This window comes from Rattus norvegicus, chromosome 9, assembly GCF_021556685.1.
Source record: "Rattus norvegicus strain SHRSP/BbbUtx chromosome 9, alternate assembly SHRSP_T2T, whole genome shotgun sequence".
NCBI lineage: Eukaryota > Metazoa > Chordata > Mammalia > Rodentia > Muridae > Rattus > Rattus norvegicus.
Genome location: NC_141542.1, coordinates 118,000,662 through 118,024,130, shown reverse-complemented (window position 1 = coordinate 118,024,130; position 23,469 = coordinate 118,000,662). Strand labels below are relative to the sequence as shown.

Genomic DNA, 23,469 nt, shown 5'->3' with positions numbered 1-23,469 from the left:
GAAAGTTTTATCATTCTTATATGTTCAGGTTTTATGTTTTCTATCAGTTATATGGTTTTACAACTTTGAATTGTATGTTAAGTAAAATTTCTACGGGTGTGCACTTAATGTTCAGAATTAAAAATTAAACTCTGAATAATTATCATCCCTTTGAGATAACTGTCCACCTGTATAGCACAATTTGGGTTTATTATTTTATATCATTTTATCTAAGTGATGCATTCGCAATACCACGTCAGGCTTAACCAAAATGCCCACTGGTCTTAAAGGAGTATCTCCCTCTCATCTCGAGTTTTAAAAGATGTGACGAAGCCATTTAGGAATTAGTGCACTCGACCTGGAAGCGGAGACCAGGCAACTTCCTGAATTCCCCCAGTGAGGTGTGTTGCGAGCAGAGGGCTGGGTAGGGTCTTCACAGAATACTGACTCTTCTCGAGGATTCGTGGTCTGACACTCACTAATTCCCCGAGGATACCTTAGTGTAACACCACCCGTTTGTGTGTTTCAGGTGTGTGGAGGTTATCGCAAAGGAGGGACAGAGCCTGAAGGAGCTGTACTTGGTGTCCTGTAAGATCACTGACTATGGTAGGTAATGAGCCCTACGCCTATCCTCATACAAACAGAGGTTATCTAAAGATGTCAAGAATCACTTTAGATAGTTTGTGTTCCCTTACACAATTCTGATGGAACAGAAATAAATGGAGAAACAGTCTAGAAATCACAGTAGAGTGAGTGTGTGCGTGAGCTCGGTGCACAGTCTTACATACGTACTGATACACACAGGAGTAGAGTGCAGATTGGAGAGCGGGGAAATGCAAATACTTTTCAGGCCAATTAAGTGTCTGATCTTGTGAACAGGACTTGTAGAATCGGTGCGTCGACTTCACTGGCTGGCTTAGCACCAGGCACGGTGTATGCCCGGGGTTCAGAAGGCCAGTCCTGATGCCAGTCTGCTGCATCCTAGTGGCCACGTTAAGAGGGGTAGCAAGTGTCGGTGTACGTTCTCTCAACCGTCTCCATTATCTGGTATTGACTAGCCTCTGTGAACAGCGAGAGCCACATGGCCATGTGCAGTGTCTCTTCCCAGTCAGTGTGCATCTGACAGTGTACGGTGGAGGTCGAGCATTTGTCACGGTAAGAGAGAGAGTGGGTCCCCTTTTTCTCACTGCTTAAATTGCTTACATAGATTTTAATTTTTTCCCCGAGAGAGAAGTTAGTATTTAATTCTCCTATTGTTAGCTTTTCTATCTGCTGTGACTCCAGTCCGAGGATGTTGGGCCCGGCTGCGCTGGGAAGGAGAGGGGTGCATTGTCAGATCCTAAGGTTGCCATTTAGAAAAGGGCAGTGCAGGGCGTGTTGACTGCCTGGTGTGCATGAAGCTCCTGCTTCATTTATAGCCACTCCCACAAAAAGCAACAGTAAGAATTGTTCATATTTGAAATACATTTACACAGACTTAGAAAACACTGTTTCCATATTGTTGTCTCTTTCTAGTTAAAAGCTGTGGAGATGTGTTGATTTCCTTTTCCTTTTCTATAGTCCCTTGCCTTGCTTGGCATGTTAAGCTGATACCTAACACGCTTGACTTTTGAGATCTTCCTGAAGCTCCCGGTTTCAAGGCCTGGAGAGCCTGCGGCCCAGCACATGAGTGTGAGAATGTGTGTGCTCAGGAGAGCCTCTCCCCTCTCCTGCCTCCTCCCCCCATGGGACTAGTGTGGGCCTGCGTTGGGTGGGGTAAGTGGATACTTCTGGCGGTGTTTCAGGATGCACTGCCTCAGGAGAAGCCGCTCACCTGGCATATATACCCTGTATGGTTTTTGTCAGGTTCCTCTCCGGTGTTGACTGTGGCTGTAGGGCTTAGCAAAATCTAGCCAGGCTGTTATAAAGTAATATTCGTGTAAATTGATATATGATACAGTTGTCATCATACCCATACACTTCTATCTCTTCAAATTAAACAGATCATTATGGTAAAGGGTAACAGTTTATGAACACATCAGGAAGTCAGAAGTATCTGGGTGAATCCAATGCTGTCACTCATCCATCACCGAACAGAGCTGGTGTCAGGTATGGGCGGGGGAGTAACTAAAGCCCAGCAAGTGGGTCACGGTTAGAACTCTGTCTCTTCTGTCCGTCATAAGCCTAAAGTATGTTACTTAACCTGAGTTTTTGCCCTCTGAGAAGCCACAGGATACGTTCCAGAGGCGGCAGTGAGAGTAGAAAGTTCCATGTAGCACCTGCTGGTGTGTTGGTCACTCACTAACAGTTCTGAGAAATCACCTCTGCCATGCGAGCTCACACGGGAAACATCCGATACATGTTGTGCTCACACAGGAAACAACCAGTACACACTGAGCTCGTGTTGGTCTGTAGCTACCTCGATGACTTCCAGACCTGCACGATTAGCAGGAAGGGGAAGAAGGGCCTTGGGAGGCTGGCGTATCCAAGTCACCTCCCCATCCAGGTCTGTTTCCTTCATCTTCTCTGTACTTCTTCATCGAAGCTTACTCTGGGTTTCTTGTATATCTTTCTATGTTTCTAGGATGGTTTAATATCCTTTTGATCTCTTTGAAAGCCTACTTTTGAAAGTTCTTATCATTCTGAAAAGTATCCCTTGCAGTTAAGAAGAGAACAGGAGTGGAATCTGTGTGTCTCGCCCAGGTCGACAGAGGTCAGAAGCAGTCACTGTCTCGGCAGCACAGCCTTCCCAGGACAGAATAAATAGGATGGACGAGAAACCTCTTGTCCCCATACGGCATTTTCCACTGCAGCCCGTACGCCAGGGGCGGTTCTGAGACAAACCCAGGTTACCTGAGAGTTGTTAGCATGTTTTCTTCTTTTTAACCTTTGCATGCTGAGGAACCATAGAAGTTCAGTCTGGAAATATCCTTTTGCTTCTATTCTCAAATGTAAACACTTAGCTGCTGATATTGTAGTTTGGTGCACGAGGTCATTTTTGCACACAGCACTACTGTGCTTTGGATGTGTGTTCTTTTCAGTGCTGGAGCCAAGCTTGGGGTCTTGACTGCTGCTGGTCAACATTCCTAGCCCCTAGGTTCCCTCCATGCCTCTCCACAAGCTCCCCTGTGGCTCTCAGAGACCCAGATGGCTCTCCTTGGTGTTTTCCTAACTGCTAAGTACCGCTCTTGGTCACAGTACTTCTTTGATTTGGAGCATTTTTAACTTGACAGGGAGTCATGCTTCTGGACTACTCAGGACAAAGGGTTTCCCAAATCAAAGCCAACCACTGTGCCCATTGTAGTCACGGGCGCTGTCCTTTCAGTTGACCTAACAGTGATAGGCCTGATCCATGTTCATTCTGTCAGCATCCACTGTGTGCCAGGCCCTGGTCTCTGTGCAGGGGAGTGTGGCTTCTCTTATTCTGAAGCAGAAAGTCTGAGAGGCTAGGGCTGCCCTGCGTAGCCTGGTGCAAGGGGTGACAGCACAGCTCTTTCTCAAAGGCAAGAATGGCAGGGGTGGTCCGGTAAGATTAATCTTTGCTTGGGTGTAACCCATGCTTCACCCTTGCCATGCTGACCTTCTGCCGCCATTGAAAGATTAATGGGCCGTACCTTCCCCACCCTGCTCGGACCCTGATCTCTCTCGCTGTTTGTCAACTCAGATTAGGATCTGGGATATATATCCAAGCAGCAGTGCTGGGGAGACAAAGGAAATCCAAAACAGGGTCGGCAAGAGCTGCAGCAAAAACGCTCTCTCCTTCAGTCAGTTTACTCTTGTTATCCCTCTTACTTTTCATATTACTAGCTGTGTATTACCTACAGTGATGTTCCATTTAAAATAACTTTCTAGCATTTTCTTTTTGTTTCAGTTTAAATTGTATTTTAAACTGCTCCAAGATTGCTGTACGATGCACCTCTTTTTGTCAGCAGAAGTAACTCTAATAGCTGTAAAGTGACAAAGAAGAGCTTGAACAACGCAGATTTGCAAGTCAGAAAGAGTGCTCCATTGCTACTGTTATTATTCTCACTTTCCGTCCTGTTATTTAAATATAAATAACACTCATTGTTGCTAGCGCCAGTGCTACTTAGCTGAAGCCTCTGCCTTGCAAATTCTTGTCTCTTAAGTGTCCATTTAGGTATTTCCCTCCATTTCTACTTCTTTATTTAACTCTTCATTCTGTGGCATTTAGAAGATATCATGATCTTCTTTCCTTCTAAGTAATGGGCCTGGTTTCTCACCTAAAATTCGGCATTGGTTACATTTCTGTATTAGAAAGAAAGGGAAACAAGGAAAATGAGCCTATGAATGAACTAGAATTTACACCAGTTCCCACCCCACCCCCGCCGTGTGTGTGTGTGTGTGTGTGTGTGTGTGTGTGTGTGTGTGTGTGTGTGTGTGTGGTGGGGTCTGTCTGTCTGTCTGTCAGTCCGTCTGTCTGTCTGTCCATCTGAACATCTGTTCATCTGTTCATCTGTCTGTCTGTCTACTACAGTGTTCAGGGAACAAATCCTGGGCGTCACTTCTCTCCTTCTACCGTGTGGATCCCTAGGACCAAACTCTTGCAAAGATATTACTTACTGAGCCATTTTGCTGCCCTGAAATATTTAATTATAACTTTATCCAAATGCTTTTGTTTGGTTGGAGTGAAGAAATTGTTGACTTTCTTCCCTGGCTACTAAATTTCTATGACTATAGTTAGATCCCCTTGAAATAAAAGACTTAGCATTGACAGCGTTTGTGCTGTTTGCTGTGATTAAACATAGTATTCAGTTTAGTAAGAAGGACTTTTGAAAATACTTCTTCAAACAGTACTACTGTTGATGTGTGAAGGGAGACCCGCCATCTTAACAATATTAAGAATCCTACATAGTGTTTATTGTTTAATTTCTATCAGCAATACTTTATAGTTTTTAGTTAAATTCACCTCCATATTGTATACATTTGGTGTTATTTTAAGCATGTTATATATTTTGATAGATTTTTCTCATATATATAGAAAAAAGTTGTATATGTTGAGTCAATATTTTTTTAGCCTTGCTATTTCTGCTTTACTCCTTTAGCTATTAAATTTTTTAAAATTATATTTTCTGTACAAAAAAATTAGTATCATAACCATCTGAATGCAACTCTTCCTCAGTATAGTTCTTAGGTTAAGAAATAGCCTAACCCATACTTCCAAAGTAAATAAACCTGTTTGTGTGATTATGGCACATGAACGATCCTACACCTCCAAGCACGTATATATGCACATACATACATACATACATACATACATACATACATACATACATACAGTGTTCTAAATTACCTTTTATAAATGAGTGCTACAATTCTACATTTAACATAGCTGTTATCTAAAATAAGAACTGTCCAACATTTGTTTTCTACATTACTTTTGTATTTGGAAATCCTGGGCTTAATTTTAATTGTTTTTAACATTATATTTAATGGAGAAATCGCCTTTTATAGATATGGAAAACTTACATCAAACCAAGGGATCCATTTTTGTGACATGTCCACTTTGGATGTCATTGCTTTCTGCTCTGCAGACTAAGCATTTCCATAGTGGTGGTGCTCTTAGCAAGCAGAGGGAATCCTGACTTCCCTTGTGCACAGTCAGTCAGGGAGGAGAAGCTTGTAAGTAGCATTGCCACTCTTGCACTGAACACTATGCGTGTTACAGAGCGTCTTGCCTTGTGGTATTCCGTGAAGGAAAAGGCCATGTGGATGTTCACAGTTTTTTGAAAATGCTTTCCTCCATGGTAATAAGTTCTCTCTATCCAAAGATATGTGCAGGCAGAGGTAGTCTCTGGGGAGGAGGCAGGAGGATGTAAACCTGGGAAGATACTTGCCCTATTTGATTCTTGAAGTCCTTTTCTAATCCTAGGCCTTATTCTGCACTGTTTCATTCAGCAAAGCTGTACTCTTAAGTGTGCACACTGCTGGTGGGTGCTATGGGAAAACCCCAAATAGAGAAATGGACACTAAGTAACAGTCATGTGTGAATACTCCTGTCATTTTTAGGAATGTGACAGTGGGTTTTAAAGGTCAGTCTGCAAGTTGTAGCGGCTTAGGAGAAGCCACCTGTGATGGACCGCTCTGTCTAGGGAATGATTTGGGGAGAGGCAGCAGAGGAGGTCCTGAGGGAATGGGGACCCAGGAGGATTTGGAGCATGAACAGGTGTCTGAATGGATGAGTTTGGTTAATCTAAAGAGAGAACAGAAATCATCCAAAACGATGCTATGCACACACAGGCAAATGTTTTGTTGTAACTTATCCTGTCTAATTCATCATCCCATGGCAACAACTTAACATATACTAGAAAGAGGGAAACAGTATGCTGGGTAATAGCTACTAATCAAATCTATAGCTCTACCAAGAACAAGTGTATACCTTCACCATAATATGATAGAATCATTACAGTTTCGTGCTCTTTTCTTTAGACATTGATTCCTTAAACATTTAATTTTAAGAGTTGCTATCAATGCTGGAGTCTACAGATGTGGAAACTGAGGCACATTGTTTTACAACTTTGCACAGTTTAAACTGGATAGATAGATAGATAGATAGATAGATAGATAGATAGATAGATAGATAGATAGTTTCAGTACCAAGGTAACTTGTTATACACGCACTGTTGGGTCAGTGACATGCCTGGAATGTTTATATTCAATAGTCATCACTGTACCAACGTTTTCCCCTTTCAGCCAGGCTTTCCAGCTTAGGCTCCCCGCACTCACTATGTGGTTGTAGATGTCCTTGAACTCCTGAACCTCCAGGCTCCACCTCCATAGTGCTAGGATTAGAGATGTGTGCCACCATGTCCAGGATGTTGGGTACCAGGAACCCAATCTAGACCCTCATGCATGTTGGGCAAGCATTCTGCAACTGAGCTATGGCCCCAGCCCAACTGTTTGCTTCTTTTCAAATTTTTGTATAATTCTTTATAAATTAAATTTTCTGGAGCCCATGATGTAGTAAAATCCTAATAAAGTAATTGAATTTTCTCTAATTTCCTTTTTTAAAGGATAGAGTGAATCTGTGAGAGACCTAGAACCATTGTCTTTTCAGTAGACAAGCAAATGGAACCCAGACACTAGTCCACCAAGGACAGCCGTCACTGCCACCCCTCATAGCAGGTGATGTTCAGATTTCTCGATTTCCATGGCTGAATTTTTTCTTCATTTTAATGGTTGTTTTAAACCAATTTCAGATAGCACGGAATATGTCATAGTTTTGTGGTACGCACACATATTTGTAAGTACATAACTCTGTCATACAAAATAGCGTGGCTAATTGTTCCTCCCTCTGACCTCTTAGATGCGAGCCCAACAAGTCCTTGGGTCTCAGTGCCGCCATTTGCCTCAGTTTCCTGTAATGAACATTCTCTCAAAGGTCAAATTCAAGTCCCTCCTTGGTGGCTTTCTGCTCTGCCTCTTCCTTGGCCTTTAACCTCAGGGCTCCTCAGTTTCTGAAGAGCTGGGGAGTCGAAGCCCCTGTGGACCTTCCTTGTAGACCATCAGGCCTCTTGTCCCTTCACGTGCTCTATTTTGTCTTTGTGTAGCAAAGGTCAGAAATCATGATTGTTTCTCTTTAGTCATTTCCAAGACCCTGAGTTCTTTACTTCACCTTTCAAATGTGACCAATGATTTACCACTCCATAGCATTTTAAGCTTAGCCGTCTTGATCTTACTGATAGGGCGAACAGTCCTTTCTTTGGTAAAAGGTTGGAAGCTATTTCAAGTTTACTCTGTTTGTTGGACATACCTGGCTTATCTGGTTCACTTCAAGATAGATGCATATATATGCCATTTCTTCTACAGTCTGTCCAGTTTAATGAACTCATCCAGTTGTATCCAGAACCTTCTTTTACTGGTTTCCTGCTTGGGAAGTCTCACGTATCACTTAGCATGTCCTTCAGAGAGGCCCTGCATCGTCCGTCGTTTGGGAATGCCCAGTGCGCTAGAGACTCGTGGTTTCTTACATCTACTCTCCCATCCACAGCCTGTAGAGAGAGGAAGGGACTTAAGAATGAAAGGTAGATTTGTATGTTTGCTATTCTGTCAGTTTTCTGGTTATTTCCTTTAGATTTTGCTGAGACCTTTTGGATACAGCCATTCGGAAATAGGTATGAAGTTATTGAATTCATGTAATCTTACAGGTCCCTCCACAGGCCTTCACACTTCCTTGTGGTGCAGTGGCTATGACTCAATTAATTTAATATTCAGACAAAGAACAGTCTGTGAAACACTTGTGCGTTTCCAGCTTCTCCAAAGTGCAGATGACACCATGGAGCTGCCAGTAAACGAGCTGCTCAGGGGTAGGGACCAGCCGGCCTGCCGCAGTGTGGCTGCCTGGAGAGGCTCAGGGTAGATGACATCGGCCTTTCCCAGCCCACCAGGTCTGTTGGCTCTGTCCCCTCAGAGCAAGAATGAATAGTGCTCGCTGCCTCTGTCTTCCAAAAAGAACAATAATAACAGCATCAAAAAACCCAGAGCCCCAGACCCTCTTGATGATTGCTCTGTAGCATGGAGGTTAAAGAGAACTTTCCCATGCACAAAAGGCTGGCATATTAATTTAATTTACTAATTAAGTAAATTAAACTTACTTTTAACTCCAGTATCTGACTGTTCATTTTAACCCTTTTTCCAGAGCATTCTCTTCAGACTCGATCACCTAAAATCTATCTGTCATGTGTGTTTTTCATCTAGGGCTTATCGCATGACATTTAATAAATAGTTTGAACTTTTCAACTTTTCCAACAATTGTGTTGAACTGGCATGGCTGATGCAGCCTCTGCGCCGAGTGCCATGCATGTCAAACTGTAAGTGACTGAGAGTGAGTAGAGAAAAGGAGATTTTTAAAACCTGGAAAAGGGGATAAACAAAACAAACCCTCTCTACCTTTAGGAATTTCTGATGCTTTTTCTCTTTTGTGGTGTGTGTGTGTGTGTGTGTGTGTGTGTGTGTGTGTGTGTGTGTGTGTGTATTTTTGGGGGACATATCTGTCCTGGTGAAAAGAGCAATATTCATACATCTGATTCAGTCATTACAGGTCATGGTGTTTTCGTATGGTAAACAAGTCTTTAATGCAGAGAAAATGTGCAGAAACTTTTGGTGGTTGATACTGCTGTATTTCTAACAATCCCAGTTATTTAGGTTCAGATCTCCCCTCCCCCATACAGCTTGATTCCCTTTCTTTCTACTGTCTCCATGCTCACAGATGGCTTTAGGAGCTTCTCCAAGAAAACAGTTTTGCTTTGAAGATAATTTTTGTTCCATATAGATTCTTCTGTTGTACTATTAGATTTTAAAGTTCACAGGACTCTCCTGATAGAATCCAGCCTCTTCACTGCCCTCTGTACGTTTGGAAGTTCCCTGCAGTCAGCCTTGGGAGGCTACATTTGGAAGTCAGAGTCCCCACAATGCTGCCCTGATGTGCGGATCACACTGCACAGAAGACAGGTCATGGTGGAGAGCCATCTGCAGAGATGCCCTGGACCTGCATGAGGGCAAACGTTCGCACTAAGGGTGCTCTAGATGCTGGACCAGCATGTCAGACCAGCATGTGCATGCTGCACGCAGTGAGGGAGAGGACTCAGTCTGCCCATCTTGAACAACAAAAAGAAACTTAAAATTTTTAGCTCTATAAAATAAGTGAAGAGCTTGAAATTTAATCAGTCTCATTTTCTGTGAGGCAAACGCGCTTGGCTTTTTTTTTTTGAGAATCCTGCCGTCTGCTCTGGTTTACATGAGAAATTGGGCAAAATCCTCAAAGTGTTCGTTTTCAACTTTGCCTTCCCAGCACACCTTGCAATCAAGGCGTGCAAATGATTCACTTCTAAAGTAGGATAAATTAGTTACAGATTCAAATATCTTCTCCCTCTCATATTCTGATTAAAATATTTTCCTAAATGTCAAGAAAAGAGGCGAGCTTACCAAGCCTGCTGAAATTCGCACATAGCTTGTGGCTCTCCCTCACGTTAGAGCTCCGTGTGCCCAGTACTTACTGCTGTGATGATTATTGGTTGCTTACGTGTTTGTGATTTGTACCGTTGTAGTAAATGACTGTAAACCTGCCCCCCCAGGCCCACACAGCCCCCAGACTTCTGCCACATTCATGTACTTGGGTAAAATGTGGTGCCAAAGCAGTTTCAGGAAATGTACTGTGTATGCATGTATAGTTCATGTTCCTGTGTTCATCGTATTCCTTAGTGTGCAGAAGGACAGACTGACACCAGAGCTGCGGGCCCTCAGAACAGTAAGCACCCATGATAAAAGAGCCTCCCCGCAGGATGCAGATTGTAGATTGGTGTGTCCTTCACAGAACCAGGCAGCTTTTCCACAAAACCTCATCTCTTCTGCTAAATAGACTATTGATTTGAAATCTGTTCTCTCTTAGTTAATGAAAAATCAGATTTAAAATTTCCATTTATGAAAGTAGTATTCATTTTAATACTATGTACTATTAAATTAGTTGTTTTAATGACATAGTCTTTAAATTAGAAAGCTATTTTAAGTTCTTGAGGTTTCTAGGTTTATAGAAAGGCTATAAAAGTGTTATAGATGTGGCAGGCTCTACAAATATTCATTGTATTTTTTTCAGCTGCAGGAAACCAGTCGACAATGTAGACTTATACTTAGGAGCCGTGTAGTATAGCTGTTAGAGTCTACTGTTGTAAATCTATATAAATCTACAACCTGCTAGGAAAGATAGAATCTCTTCCAACTTGTGGTTGTAGTAAATGCCTCCAGCGGACTCTGGTCTGTCTCACAAATCCGTTTAGACCTTCTGAACGGAGCCTCTCTTTTGTGCCAGGCGTGTTTCTAGCTGGGCATGTTCAGGCTGCTGATTGACTGACTGAGAACCAAATCATTCTCGCTAAGACATCCTCAGGCCTGGCTACTACAGAAGAGGTGCATTCTGGGGCCTCACTAACAAAGCTTGCTCTTCCCCCAGTAGCGATACTTACAACGTGAATGAAAATTCACTGACCTATATTCTTCCATTTAAATCCTTAACAATTTAAATTAAAACTTTGTCAACAGTAATTCTAACCATACTGAGGCAAAAAGAGCGTTCCCTACAATCTGGCTGCACTAAATGTAATTCATAACTATCAAAAATCCGTTTTCTCTGCATAACTTTTAAGAACACTCCTGATGTCTTGAAAATTCCATGCAATTTTCTTTAAAAGTTGGTTTGGAATGCCACTGTGCATCTTGAAGCCCACACACAGTGACTTAAATTACAGCAATAGCGTATTTCTCAAGCACCATATAGTTGCAAATCCTTTATCCCCAAGTACATAGTAGCAGATTTTCTCCTTGAACAGTGAAGGAAGTTGAACTTGGGGGCTATTTCAATTTAACACATGATGTGCTGCAGGCTCTCACTAAGGCTTGCCTTGCCTGGTGTTTTTTTCCTGATTCCTCCTTGTTTCCTGTAAAAAGAATTAAATGTGTAATACTCATTATGAACTGGACTCATACGACCACTGTTTCCAAAGCTTTGTTCCTTACACTGACTTCTGTGTAAGCATTTTCTTCTCAATGGGTCATCTAAATGCAGAGTAGAATGCTTGCTCTCAGTGGTTTTTAACTCTCATAGCCATTACCCATCTACCTTGGGTCTGAAAATGCTTCAGTATACATGGCTACCTCATGCTCGGGTATTTTCAGTGCCTCATACAGCGTCCTACCTGGTGTGGCAACCATGACCAAGCCAGGCTGAATCTGTTCACAGAATAGACCTTCAGTAAAGTAGTTCTATTGATAACCCATCAGGCACCTAACAGTGTTCTCAGTTTCTTTGATCCTGCTGTTCTGTCTTAGCCTACCAGACTAGCATGGGATGTCTCTCCCCTCACCAGCACAGCAAGATGTCCTCTTGGAAAACTAGGCACCAGGCTTGTAAGTATCCATTTACAGGAAGCGTAGTTCTCTTAATCAGAGCTGTCAATGAAGGGTCTAAGGAAATGGTTTTCACAAAACAGCTATAATGACCTTTCAAAAAATGCCTTGCAGATGAATAAAGAAAAAATTTTCAGCTGTGCATGCCTTTATATATTGTTGTAGGCTAGTTATCATAACATACCTCTGTAGTCCCAGCGCTGAAGAGGGGGAGGCAGGAGATCCCAGTTTTGAAGGCACATGGAGTTTACATAGTAAGTCTTTATTTTTAAAGGCAATTAAAAGGTGAAAGAAAAGGAAAAGAAATGAATTGTTTATCCTGGCTTGTTCGAAGCCCTAAAAATCAAAAGAAATGTTACATTTAAACATTGAGGTGCCTTGACTACTCTCGGGCACTGTTCATCATTAGGGGTCACCCTTGGAACAATGCCCTCAGAGGACATGAAGGCCAGTGTCCACCTTCTAGAGGGCACTGTCCTGCAGCCCACTTCTGTAGGAGCCTGCATGGCCTGTGCCTCAGCTCACCCCCACACCTAACATCGCTGTTCCCTTCCCTGCCAGCTCTGTCCAGCCACACAACTCCAGGGCCATTCTCAGTGGCATCCGGTGACACGGTCGACATGTGTCCGCATCTATCATGGAGACTGGGGAGTTAGGCAGGGGACAGATGCAAATGCAGAGACAGGAGGTTTCGTTACCTCCCTGCCCACTGCTGGACGTGTCCAGTCTGTTCCAGAACTGTAAAACAATTCAGTAGTTATTGGAAGACACAGGTTTACCCCCAGTCCAGTCTGGTCCTTCCTTGCTTCACTTTTGAAAAATAAGGCTTCTGTTCCTATGTCAGAGAGAACACAGAGGTGACCGTGACCTACTAACACTCAGTCGTCTGCTGAAGCTTGTGATGCAGGCAGGATTAGCTGGGCTCTAGCCTGAGGCCTGAAACACAGGACCAGGCCTTTTTAGATTTCCCTCAGTCTCAGATTTCCTTCATTTTATTTTCCTTCCACTGTTTCCCAATAATGAACCCTTGTAGCTTTGTCACCATTGGATATACTGGCAGAGGGCTGGCTTGCATCCCCCAGACAAGCATAGAACACTTCTATATGAAAGTCTTGAGTTCAGCAGACACTTAAAAACCTCTATGTATGTTACCTAAGACCTTACGGGCCTCCATGAGGAAGCAGCATAAAGACCTTCCAAGCTAACAGGTGTGGTAGTGGAGAATCCTACGGGAGTGTCACAAGATGTGCTTCCTATAGGAAGCATCTCAGTAACTCAGTTCTGAGGCCATGGAGGACAGAAAGAAGAAGTTCTGGTGGCATCTGAGGGGACTGGGCTGCAAGATTTTCCAGCCTTACTGGCTACTCTGAGGCCCCATTTCTCTGTGAGAAAACTCTATGAGCCCACAGCAGGCCCAACACTGTCCTGTCTTCCAGCCCGAGAGACTTCTCTTTTCCTTGTGTGACTGTCATTTCTTCTCACCATCCTTCCTCGTTCACTTTTTTTTTCTTCCATGAAACTCACCAGACTTGAAAGGGTGGAAAGTGTGCTCAGTGTACAAGTGAGTCTCATTATGTGATAATATTCTGTAATTCCATTTCCATGATGTAATGCATTTTAATTAACATGACAAGTCAAAACCAAATCTCCAAAATGGGATTCATTTCAAATTAAGTGACTTATCATTACAGACTTTAAAATGATTTCTCATTACAGTAGTGATGTAGATTTTAGTAGTATAGATAGAAATATTTGACTAAAGAAAAAATGTATTTCCTTTATCCTAACTCTGTAGCTGACACATCCATATAAGATATCTTTGGTTCGTAACCAATAATTGTATTTTCTCTAAATTGGATTCCTACTAATAAATTCTTAACACTTGTTATAATAAAACAAAATTGCAAAACTGGGTAAAAGTGCTGCTACATGTGAAGGAATTGTTCTTCCTCACATCCTACGGGACGTGTAGGGATTTGAGATCAACACACTAGTGCCCTGAGCGTCTTGGGAGTTTTATATTTGCAGGTTAGTTTATTGAAAACATGTACAGGAATTTCATAATTTCACACTGGAAGATAAGTGCACATGGACACACATGTGTGTTTAAGCATGCGTTATATTTCACATTGCTATCCAACACATTAAAATAACTTATCGTACTTTTTCTTTTGTTTTTTTAACCAAATTATTTTTGAAAGGAAGATTTTTTTAATAGATGGTTTCATTCATAGAGCACTTTAAGAATAGTAGAGTGTTTTAAATTTTTTAAATTTTCATTAACACATTAAAGGCCCACTGGAGAAGAGAAGCTGAAAACAAGTCCAGCTTGTGGTGTGTGATATATAACACCTTTTTGTGCTCTTGAGACAATACAGCCTAAAGGTAGAGATGTTTTCAGTGAACTGATGATATGAAATCTATGTTTCAACCAAATGTGTAAGTTAGACTTTTAGTGGTAATCAGATGTCTTTGTGCAGTACCGTTTTAGCCTCTGCATGTCCTTTTGGGGGCGGGGAGGAAACAAGCAAAGCTTCACTCTTAACGTTCTCCTTACTTGCTCTCAGAACAGTCTTCATTAGGTGGCAGACCCGCTCAATGTAACATGAGTGGGATATGTGATGATATCTCACAGCTGCCTGGACAGCACAGAGAAGGCCATCCTAAGATCACTCGCCTACATGTGACACAGGCACATAGGCGCCGTGGGGCCGGGAGCGCACTCCCTCCCTGGTAAGGCATCCTCTGTGTAGCAGACTGGATATTGATGAGTTCAGAAGTGGTGGGTATAGGTGATTTGGAATGCCATGTTAAAAGCTTTGCTACAGTTAGACTTTCTGCTATAAATTTAGGAGTTGCTGACAATGCAGGCAGAAAGTGAGAAAACAAGTTTGTCTTCCAAAGACAAAGTCAGCAGTATATAGGAAATAGGTGTCACTGGGAAGAGGTTAGCAAGGAAACCAACATTAGTGATGACAGTGAGATTGTACAGAAAGGTTCCTAGGTGTGCTTCTACATGCTGCACCGCGGCATTCTATTGACAGCTACTGTGGTATGTTACTCCGGACTTAGAGGTCAAAATGGCTCAGATGGGAAACTCTTAGAATGAAGAATTAGTAGCCAAATAAAATCTATATGCATTTATCTTTAGAGTTAAGGGGTGTGTGTGTGTGTGTGTGTGTGTGTGTGTGTGTGTGTGTTGTGAGTTTAGACGTCATGGACATAGAAAGAGACCTCTATCCGTTCGTTTATATCTTCTTCCTGTGGAGAGACAGGGAAAGTGGGTGAAGGAGTACAGAGGATGTGTATGGTTTAGAAATCATGAAAACATGAGCCTTGGATCTAGTTCGTAAGAGAAAAGGCAAGGTGGTGGTGGCCCGGAGGCAGCAGGGATCTGTTACCACCAGAGGCCAGGCAGACTTAGGCCCCTGGGCTGGGCTGCCTTCCAGGGATATGCTGATGTCTGACAGCTTTGTAGAACTGGCCCTACCCCTCACCTGAGCATCATGGGAGAGCTGGCCCTGAGGAACACACACACACACACACACACACACACACACACACACACACACACACACTAGTACCCATGTGTTTATAGGCTAGAGGACTACTTCAAGTGTCTTTTGTATCACCCTGCTCCTTGTGTTTTTGAGACAGTGTCTCTGGTTGAGCCCAGAGCTGGCTTTTTCTACTTACGCTGTCTGAGAGGATGCACCTCCCTTCCTCACAGTCCTGGTATTTCAGGCACAGGCTTCCTGCCAGGCTCTTGGGAGGGTTCTGGGATACTCAGAGCCCAGGCCCTAATGTACCTTCTTCACGGAGACATTTCCGCAGCCCCGAGAATTAAACTCTAAATCACAGATCTGCGGACATTGATATTAAAAGGTAAAAACATGCTCTCTAGCATGCTAATTACATTCTGCTTAGCATCACACCAACATCTGTTTCTCAATTGCAGCTTGCCAGTGGAATTCTTAATGAAATGTGGTCTTTCCTGTTTAAATTAAAGAGAGTAATTGTGATGTATTGCTATTTGTGTGCAGTATGTTTAATTCTCATTGTAAGCCAGCCTCGTCCTACAGAAATACAATGGAAGTCATCACACTGAAGAAGGTTAACAGACACTAGTAAAATTCATTGTATTAGCATTTAATACAATATAATGAAAATACTGTCACTTCAGCCCATAATCAACTTACGTTGCCTATGAAATATTTTTCTTACAGTACCTATGAGCATGGTCTGTGTTTTATATCTCTGGCACTTCTCAGCTTGGACTGACCTTGTTTCATAACTGTACAGGGTTATGGCTCCTGTGCTGGGCGGGGCAGTTCTGGGTTCCCCGCCTTTAGTAGTTCATTGTAATTTAATAAAATATAAAAATGACTCTCTGTTACTTTATCTGTGGCAAACATGAAACCAGCCACTGAACATAGACTTTAATCTGTTGTACGATAGTGGTGACTAGACTCTTTCTGTATCTCCCTAGTCAGAGACTTAAGTTTGCCTCCCACTTAGCCCTTCTAAAGTTTTCTTTTTCTATAATCTCCTTTTGTTCCCAGCTATACTGTCATTTATAAATCCAGCAGACTGTTCATCTGATACCTCAGAGGAAAACCAGACAGGAATAAAAGGAATGTCAAGAGTTCTTGCCCTCTTCTAGTGACTCCTGGATTATTTGGATGATAATGAGATCTTTTTCTTTAACTTTTTATTGGTTCTCTGTGAATTTCACATTACACACCCCTGACTGAAGTTTGTCTCAAGCTAGTTCCCTGACCAGGATCCCTCTGTCAAACTGGTGGGCATCTCAGACTTGCCCTTTTCAGGAAGCTTTAGGCCACCAATCATTCACACGCTCAAAGGTCAGACTCTGAGCACAGACAAAGCCTCTCTCTCCTCTCTGCCACCTACTGGCACACATGTGACATAGCATCCACACCTTCTAGGGGCAGGGTAATGCGTTCTTGATGTTGGTTTTCAGGGTGACCTTGCCATGGTGTTCTTAAAGGAACAAATAGTAGAGAATGCTGTCCCTCAGTGAAGTTCCTGGAAGGGCCACAGCCACTGTGTGGATTAGCTGCACTATGCAGACTGTATGTATTTGACATGCGGACTTCGCTCTATGATGAACCTGTTTCTGTAACAGCGGAGAATTATTAGAGTATAGGATTTCAAGATTACATATAAATTGGTTGTGAGGACTATGAAACTAGTTTTCAGTATGATCTTGGCAGTTACTATTCATTGGCTCTTGTAGTCTTAACAATCATAGAGTTTTTAAAGAGATTCATTTATTTTATTTTATGTGCATGGTATTTTGCTGGTGTACATAGATATGTATACTGTGTGCATACCTGGCATGATGGATCCCTGGAACTGGAGTTACAGACAGTTGTGAGCTACCATGCAGGTGCTGGGAGTTGAACTCCAGGCCTCTGGAGAAGCAACCAGTGCTCTTAACTGCTGAGCCCCTCCAGCCCTGTCGACTTTGAACATCTCTGTCATTACTCGTAGACTCATACAGAAATATGTCCTCAGTTGCCCAGGGATAAAAGGCAAAGAGCAGGTGGAGCGTGGTTTGAATTTACTTGAATTTACCTGCATCTCTGACCCTTAGTCTCAGCCTCTCCTCGACACCGTGCTAGCTGCTTAGCGAGCATTGCTCACCACCCGAAGCCCCGAGCTTGTTTTCTGTGAGGCGTGGAGCAGCGCCCTGGGAGGCAAAGTCTAGTAGTCCCAGCTCTGGGCACTCACTAGCTGGGAATGAAAACAAGTGAAAGTCCTCGTGGTTTTTTTCAGATGATAACGTGGACTTTTCTCCAAATCCATGTGTGCTTGAAGGCAGAGGGTCTAATTGCTTTGAAGTAGATCATGCCTTGTATCTAAACATGCGTATGAAGCTAAGGGGAATACTTAGACGCCCTGGACCTCTCCTTGAACTGTAAATCAGACATATAAATAAATGCTAGGATTGATGAGACGGGTGCCAAGACACAGTGAGAAAATGCAGTAGCTATAGTTTACCCTGTACCCACTCATCCCATCCAACAAGATGGGGAACACACACACACACACACATATATATATATATATATACACACACATACATATATATATGTATATATATATACACACATACATATATATATGTATGTATACATATATATATGTGTGTGTGCGTGCGTGCGTGTGTGTGTGTGTGTGTGTGTGTGTGTGTGTGTGTGTATATACATGTCATCTTTCTAATATAGCCGATCAGAGAAGGAAAGTTAAACGAGAGCTGGGGTGGGATGAGGAGGTTTCTGGCAGGATGAAGAGTGTAGGCCGATGTGCTGAAGGCAGGCTGGATTTGGATAGGAATTCTTCACAGTTCAGTCTGAGGTGCAGCATTAGGCTGGACCGTGCACACAAGCGGACCCGTCCTCCATCCCGATCTGTGGACGTTGATTCCTGATCCAGGACACTGAGGCATGTGGCTTACAGCAGGGTGGCACACCTGCCGGAAGCCGGACAGATGCTTCTGGAGTGGACGCCTGTTAAAAACTAACTCAGGTGCACACTGCACTCCAGCAGCCTTGCAGTCTGAACTTTTAAAAATCTTTAAGTGTCTCCTTATTCCATATTTTCATTTTTCCATATTCCATGTCTTGAAGTTTTACTCTAAGAACAGCAGGGTTTTTTTTTTTTAAATGCCTTTAAGTAGGTTTCACAGAACTAATTTAAATGCTGATTGGTGTAATACTATTTATTTAATTTATTTAATAGTATTTATTTTTATTTGATAATATTATTAAATTAAACTTTAAATGAGACCAGATCAGTTGAATTTCTTAGTATGAAACTCATATCATTTTTCAAGAGTAAGTATTTTAAAGATCGTGAATAATTTATTAAAGCCTTCAGAAATTTCATTAGGGTACAGTTACACTGATGCACACATGTTCTCCAGGGACATTTAGTTTTTAAGAAAGGAGAATTCTGTCTACCTTTCAAATAAAGCATACTGGAATTGATGAGACAGACACCCGTGGGTTTTGATCATGTGCTCTCCTCGTAGTTTAATTGTCCCCTGAAAAGAGCTCGTGTAACCACATCTAAGTCAGTGGAAACTAAGATGTAGACAGTCTCACCCTCAATCTGTTCACTAGAACATGTGTTAGATAAATGTGAAGCGATTAGCTTTGCACTGCCCTGATAAGAGTCATCTATTTTATGTATATCTGTGAATGTGACAGTATTGTTTAATTTATAAAATACCAAAACAGCAGAACATTCTAAGAGACATGTATAATGCTTTATGATAATTCTAATTTATAACTTTTCCAAAAATTGTTACTGGTATATGATCTATAATGGAGAAAATGTGCATTTACTATAAACTCACAACTTGATAAACTGAACATCATCCAAGAGCCGGTGCCCAGGTCCACAAACATCGCAATCCCACAGTCCTCCGGACCCGTGTCCTTCATTTCCTGTCCCAGTGCTGGGCACCACTGTGGCCAGCAGAGATTAATGGAGCAGCAGTTGTAGAAATCTGTGTGTTTTATGGTAAATTATTTCTTTTATGTTAACTGCTAGAAATATCTAATCCTAGTGCAGCAAGGGTAACTTGGTTAGTAGAGTACTTGCCTTCCGTGCCCAAGGCTAAGGGTCAGTCTTCAGAACCACAAGAGAAAATGTAACTCTAGAACCAATTTTAACGTGAAGATAAACTGAGTCAATGACTCATAATCAGTACAGGAAGCTGAACTAACACCTAACACACACACACACACACACACACACACACACACACACACACACTCTCTCTCTCTCTCTCTCTCTCTCTCTCTGTCACTTACACATACAAGCATACAAATGCATGAATATGCACATTTATATAAATATAAACATAAAAAGATTTAGACCTACTAAATATTTTTGACTTAAAAATAATATATTAATAGAAAAATTATTGGATTTTTAAAATTCAACTTTAAAAATATTTGTTGTTATTTGATATGAAAATGAGGGTTTCCCTTTAAAACCCTATTTGCAGTTATCTCTGGCAGTTCCTGGAATTGATTTCCACTGTGATAAGGAAGGAGGTAGTCTAGCTCAGGTCCATGCGTCGGCTATATTTTCCAATTGTTCCTGGTTAATGAGTCGCAATCTTACCATGAGAGTTAATGTTAAATACATATTATTAATCATATCTACAGTACGGTCTTTAACATACTTCAGAGCACGCCGCTGTCCAGGTCTTCAGCCTGTGTGCCATGGCCCTGACCTGGGTGCTTCTGACGAAAGGACAGTCCTTACCCTGAGGTTGATTGAGTGGGATAAAGATGTCAATAAAACCAGTCCAATGTGACATTACCAGATGTACATTCTTAATGAGCACATTACTCTGGTTTAGTTTGTTTTACTTTATGTTAGATAGCACTGCGACACAAACAAATTATGATTTGACCAGAAAATGTCTGAACACGGACAATATAATATTGTGGTCTTTTTCAGCATTGTATCAGTTATTTTCTTGTTGCCGTAACAAAATTGCTAACAGGAAGATACTTGAAGGAAGTGGACTGCTTCCTTTTTATATTCCTTGGGACACGGCTGGTCATGGCGAGCAAGTGGTGGCAGCTGTCGGCAGAACCTGCAGGAAGTGGGAGAAGCTCCTGGCAGTGAACCCACCACGCAGCGGCTCCTCAGGACGCTGCTCTCCGTAGATTCATCCAGTCCCTCCTCACCCAACCCTCACGAGCCTCTCCAGATGTTTACCTCCCTGGCGGTTCTAGATGCTCGAGTTGGCAGCCAGTACTAGCCATTACAAAGGCAAGTACAGTATTTTTTAATTACATGTTCAAATCAAAAACTCGAGGAAAAATATTAGATTAAATATCTTGAGGAAAATATATGTTCTCGTTTCTGTTAAGTCTTGGCCTTTAGATACACAGGAAACCTGTTTGTGCCCAAATTTTTGTTTAGGAAACTGAAAATTAAGAGAAGCTGCCCTGATACTGGTGTTGCCCGCGGCGTTAGGGGTTCCCTCGAGCATCTTTGCCTCTGAACTTAGTCTGCGGGGCATCAATGAGGCCAGTGTGTCTAATCCCCAACTTCTGGCCTGTTTTACCAAAGCTAAGAAGCACAGAGCCCGTTAGAAGCACAGCCACTGTAGAGAAGGACCCTGCGCTGCCGTCCCCGTGCCTGTCTAAGAGAACCTCTTCTTGCCTTAACTTTTGCATGGATCACAACATGAGAAAAATAGGAAGGAGAAAAACAAGAGATAGATTTTGAAAAAGAAAAATATTAATTTTCAGAATCAGGCTAAGGATGTGAAGAGTGATTGCTGGCCAGCATTGAGGGGCTGGCACACTGTCCACTGCTTGCTGTGAGGCAGCTGTGGCCGTGCTAAGGCAGGAGCGGGCAGGGGCGTGAGCAGCGGGGAGGGGTGTACACCAAGTGAGTTGGGCCAGAGTTCACTACGGAGTGAACAGAGTGACTGCCTGGAAGTGACAGGTATTTCCCTTACTTCTTGTGTACTTGGTTTTAGAATTTTATCCACCAAAACACGCCCTGAATAGACGTATACAATTCTTCCTGTCTGTGACGTTCATGAACTTTTTCACTGTAGAAGAGCAGGGGAATCTGTGTAGAGTGACAAGATCCTCAGATATTAAAGACGTAATGATAGAGTTGGAGAAGTCATAGCCTACTTTGATAAGCCGTTTTAGAAAATTAGAAAAAAGTGTTTTGTTCTATATTCAGCACGCTCCTCCCACGTGAGTCCAGGGTATTTGGTTATGCATTATACTTCCACACAGAAAATGAGTCCTACCATCCTTTAACATTAGACTCAAAGTGAGGAAGGTTTTTCCCAATTAATTTTCTTTATGAACAAAGTCTCAATTCAGTGGCCTATCTACCTGCCCTAACATATCATTTTTAAGTCTCGTGAGGGAAGGAGTTGTCATTGTGCATATCTGTATATTTGTATGTATAATTTTTATTTCAGGATTTTTAGGAGATTGGTTCATTTTTAAACTTGTATGGTCCCAGTGGCCTCAATCTCACTGTGTAGCCGAAGACAGTTCAAAGAAGGAAAATCATATTTCATCTGTCCTCCGACTTCATTTAAAAAGAAATTCTGATATTCTGAGTCTAGCAGATTCTATTTCACTAAGTACTAGATTAAATCTCCCAACTGTAAGCAATGGAATGATATACTTATGTGTAGCAAACGTATGTTTTATCCCCACTATCCCTGAAGGTAAGTCACATCGACTCCTTCTCTCCAAGCACAGGAAAGAATATTATGAAATAACTGATAAACAGTTCAGAGATTATTTTCTTCCCAAAATAAATAGTTTCTAACTGCCAAAGACAGAAAGAGATAAACTGGAAGGAAAAACAGGTCTGAAGAAGCAAGTTAAGTCTGGGGACCAAGAGAGGTAAATTTAGCCAGGCTGCCCCGTAATGGCTGCCTTCTCTTCCATATATTACAGCTTCACCCAGGCAGGAACACAGTAAATTGCCAAGACCAATACACTCATCTTCCCTGACTCCTGGAACCACACTCAGCAGTGAATTTATTGTAAGGGAAGCTGTATCCATCACGAACAAGCAGGAACTGAAGGAAACGCAGGAGGAAGTTCTCTCTGGGAGAGGACTGTGCCTCCCAGGACTCAGTCTTCATTTGCAAATTCAGAGCCTGGTCAATCAGTCTGTGCCTGTTGGCAAGTCTGAAACTGAAAACCTTGGGGACCAAAGCAGTGGTCTAGGAATATGGGCGTGAAGCCTGTGGGCTTCCTCTCTGAGGGCGAGCTACCCCCAGCATCTGCTACTCAGTTTCCCATAGACCACTGCACCCTCGCCCAATGGCAGCCAGTCTTCCTGAAGCTACCTGAGTTCATCTTTGAGACTCCTCCTCTCTATAGTCACAGAGGTTGTCAGTCACAGGATTAGATAGCTCACTGCCCACATCTACAGTCTGTGCACCTCTGTCCTCCTCCGGAGCTGGCATGTCCGGTGTTAGCTTAGAGTCCCTCCAGTCGTGCCTCTGGCTCCTCAGACAGCAGCTGAGGTCCTCGGCTCACTGTGACACCTCCTTTACCCCTCCAGCACACACAGCACCCTGATCCTGGTGTATTAGAATGTAGGAGGTGGGGAGACCAAGAAGTAGTTTCTGTTGGACCTGAAAGACTAGGCCTCTCTTCTCCCTACCTAGGTGTGGAGAAGTCCCTCTCTGCTCCCTGACTCCTATCTCTCGCTGGCTCCATACAAGTGGCAGCCTCTCTGTGCTGCCTCTTCAGTTCCTGAACCTCATGTGGATGGAAGCCTCATAATGAGGTACTCTGTTTCCTCCACTAAGAATCCTGCATCCTCACTTGGAAATGTAGTCAGTCTAAGCCTGTAGGCAAGTCTGAAACTGGTCTCTGTCTGTCTGTCTGTCTGTCTGTCTGTCTGTCTGTCTATCTGTCTCTGTCTCTTTCTGCCTCTTCATATGTAGGCTCAGGTTTTCCTATGAGAATGATGTTTAACTAACATACTTATCACATAGAATTTTGTGTTAATTTTCTCAAAGTATCATACGTAATTCTGTGTTAC

General features: G+C 42.5%; 1 protein-coding gene and 1 pseudogene across 5 annotated transcripts in view; one reads left to right on the top strand and one right to left on the bottom strand.

Annotated features, from left to right (window-relative positions):
- Fbxl17 (F-box and leucine-rich repeat protein 17) overlaps window positions 1–23,469 on the top strand; it is a 426,384-nt gene that overhangs the window by 273,172 nt on the left and 129,743 nt on the right. For all 5 annotated transcript variants that reach the window (NM_001108235.2, XM_087566525.1, XM_087566523.1 and 2 more), the window contains one exon: window positions 509–585. In NM_001108235.2, the coding sequence (NP_001101705.2) occupies window positions 509–585 (77 nt within the window). The remainder of the gene's footprint in view (window positions 1–508; window positions 586–23,469) is intronic.
- Window positions 16,706–16,830, bottom strand: LOC120094928 (small nucleolar RNA SNORA17; annotated as a pseudogene).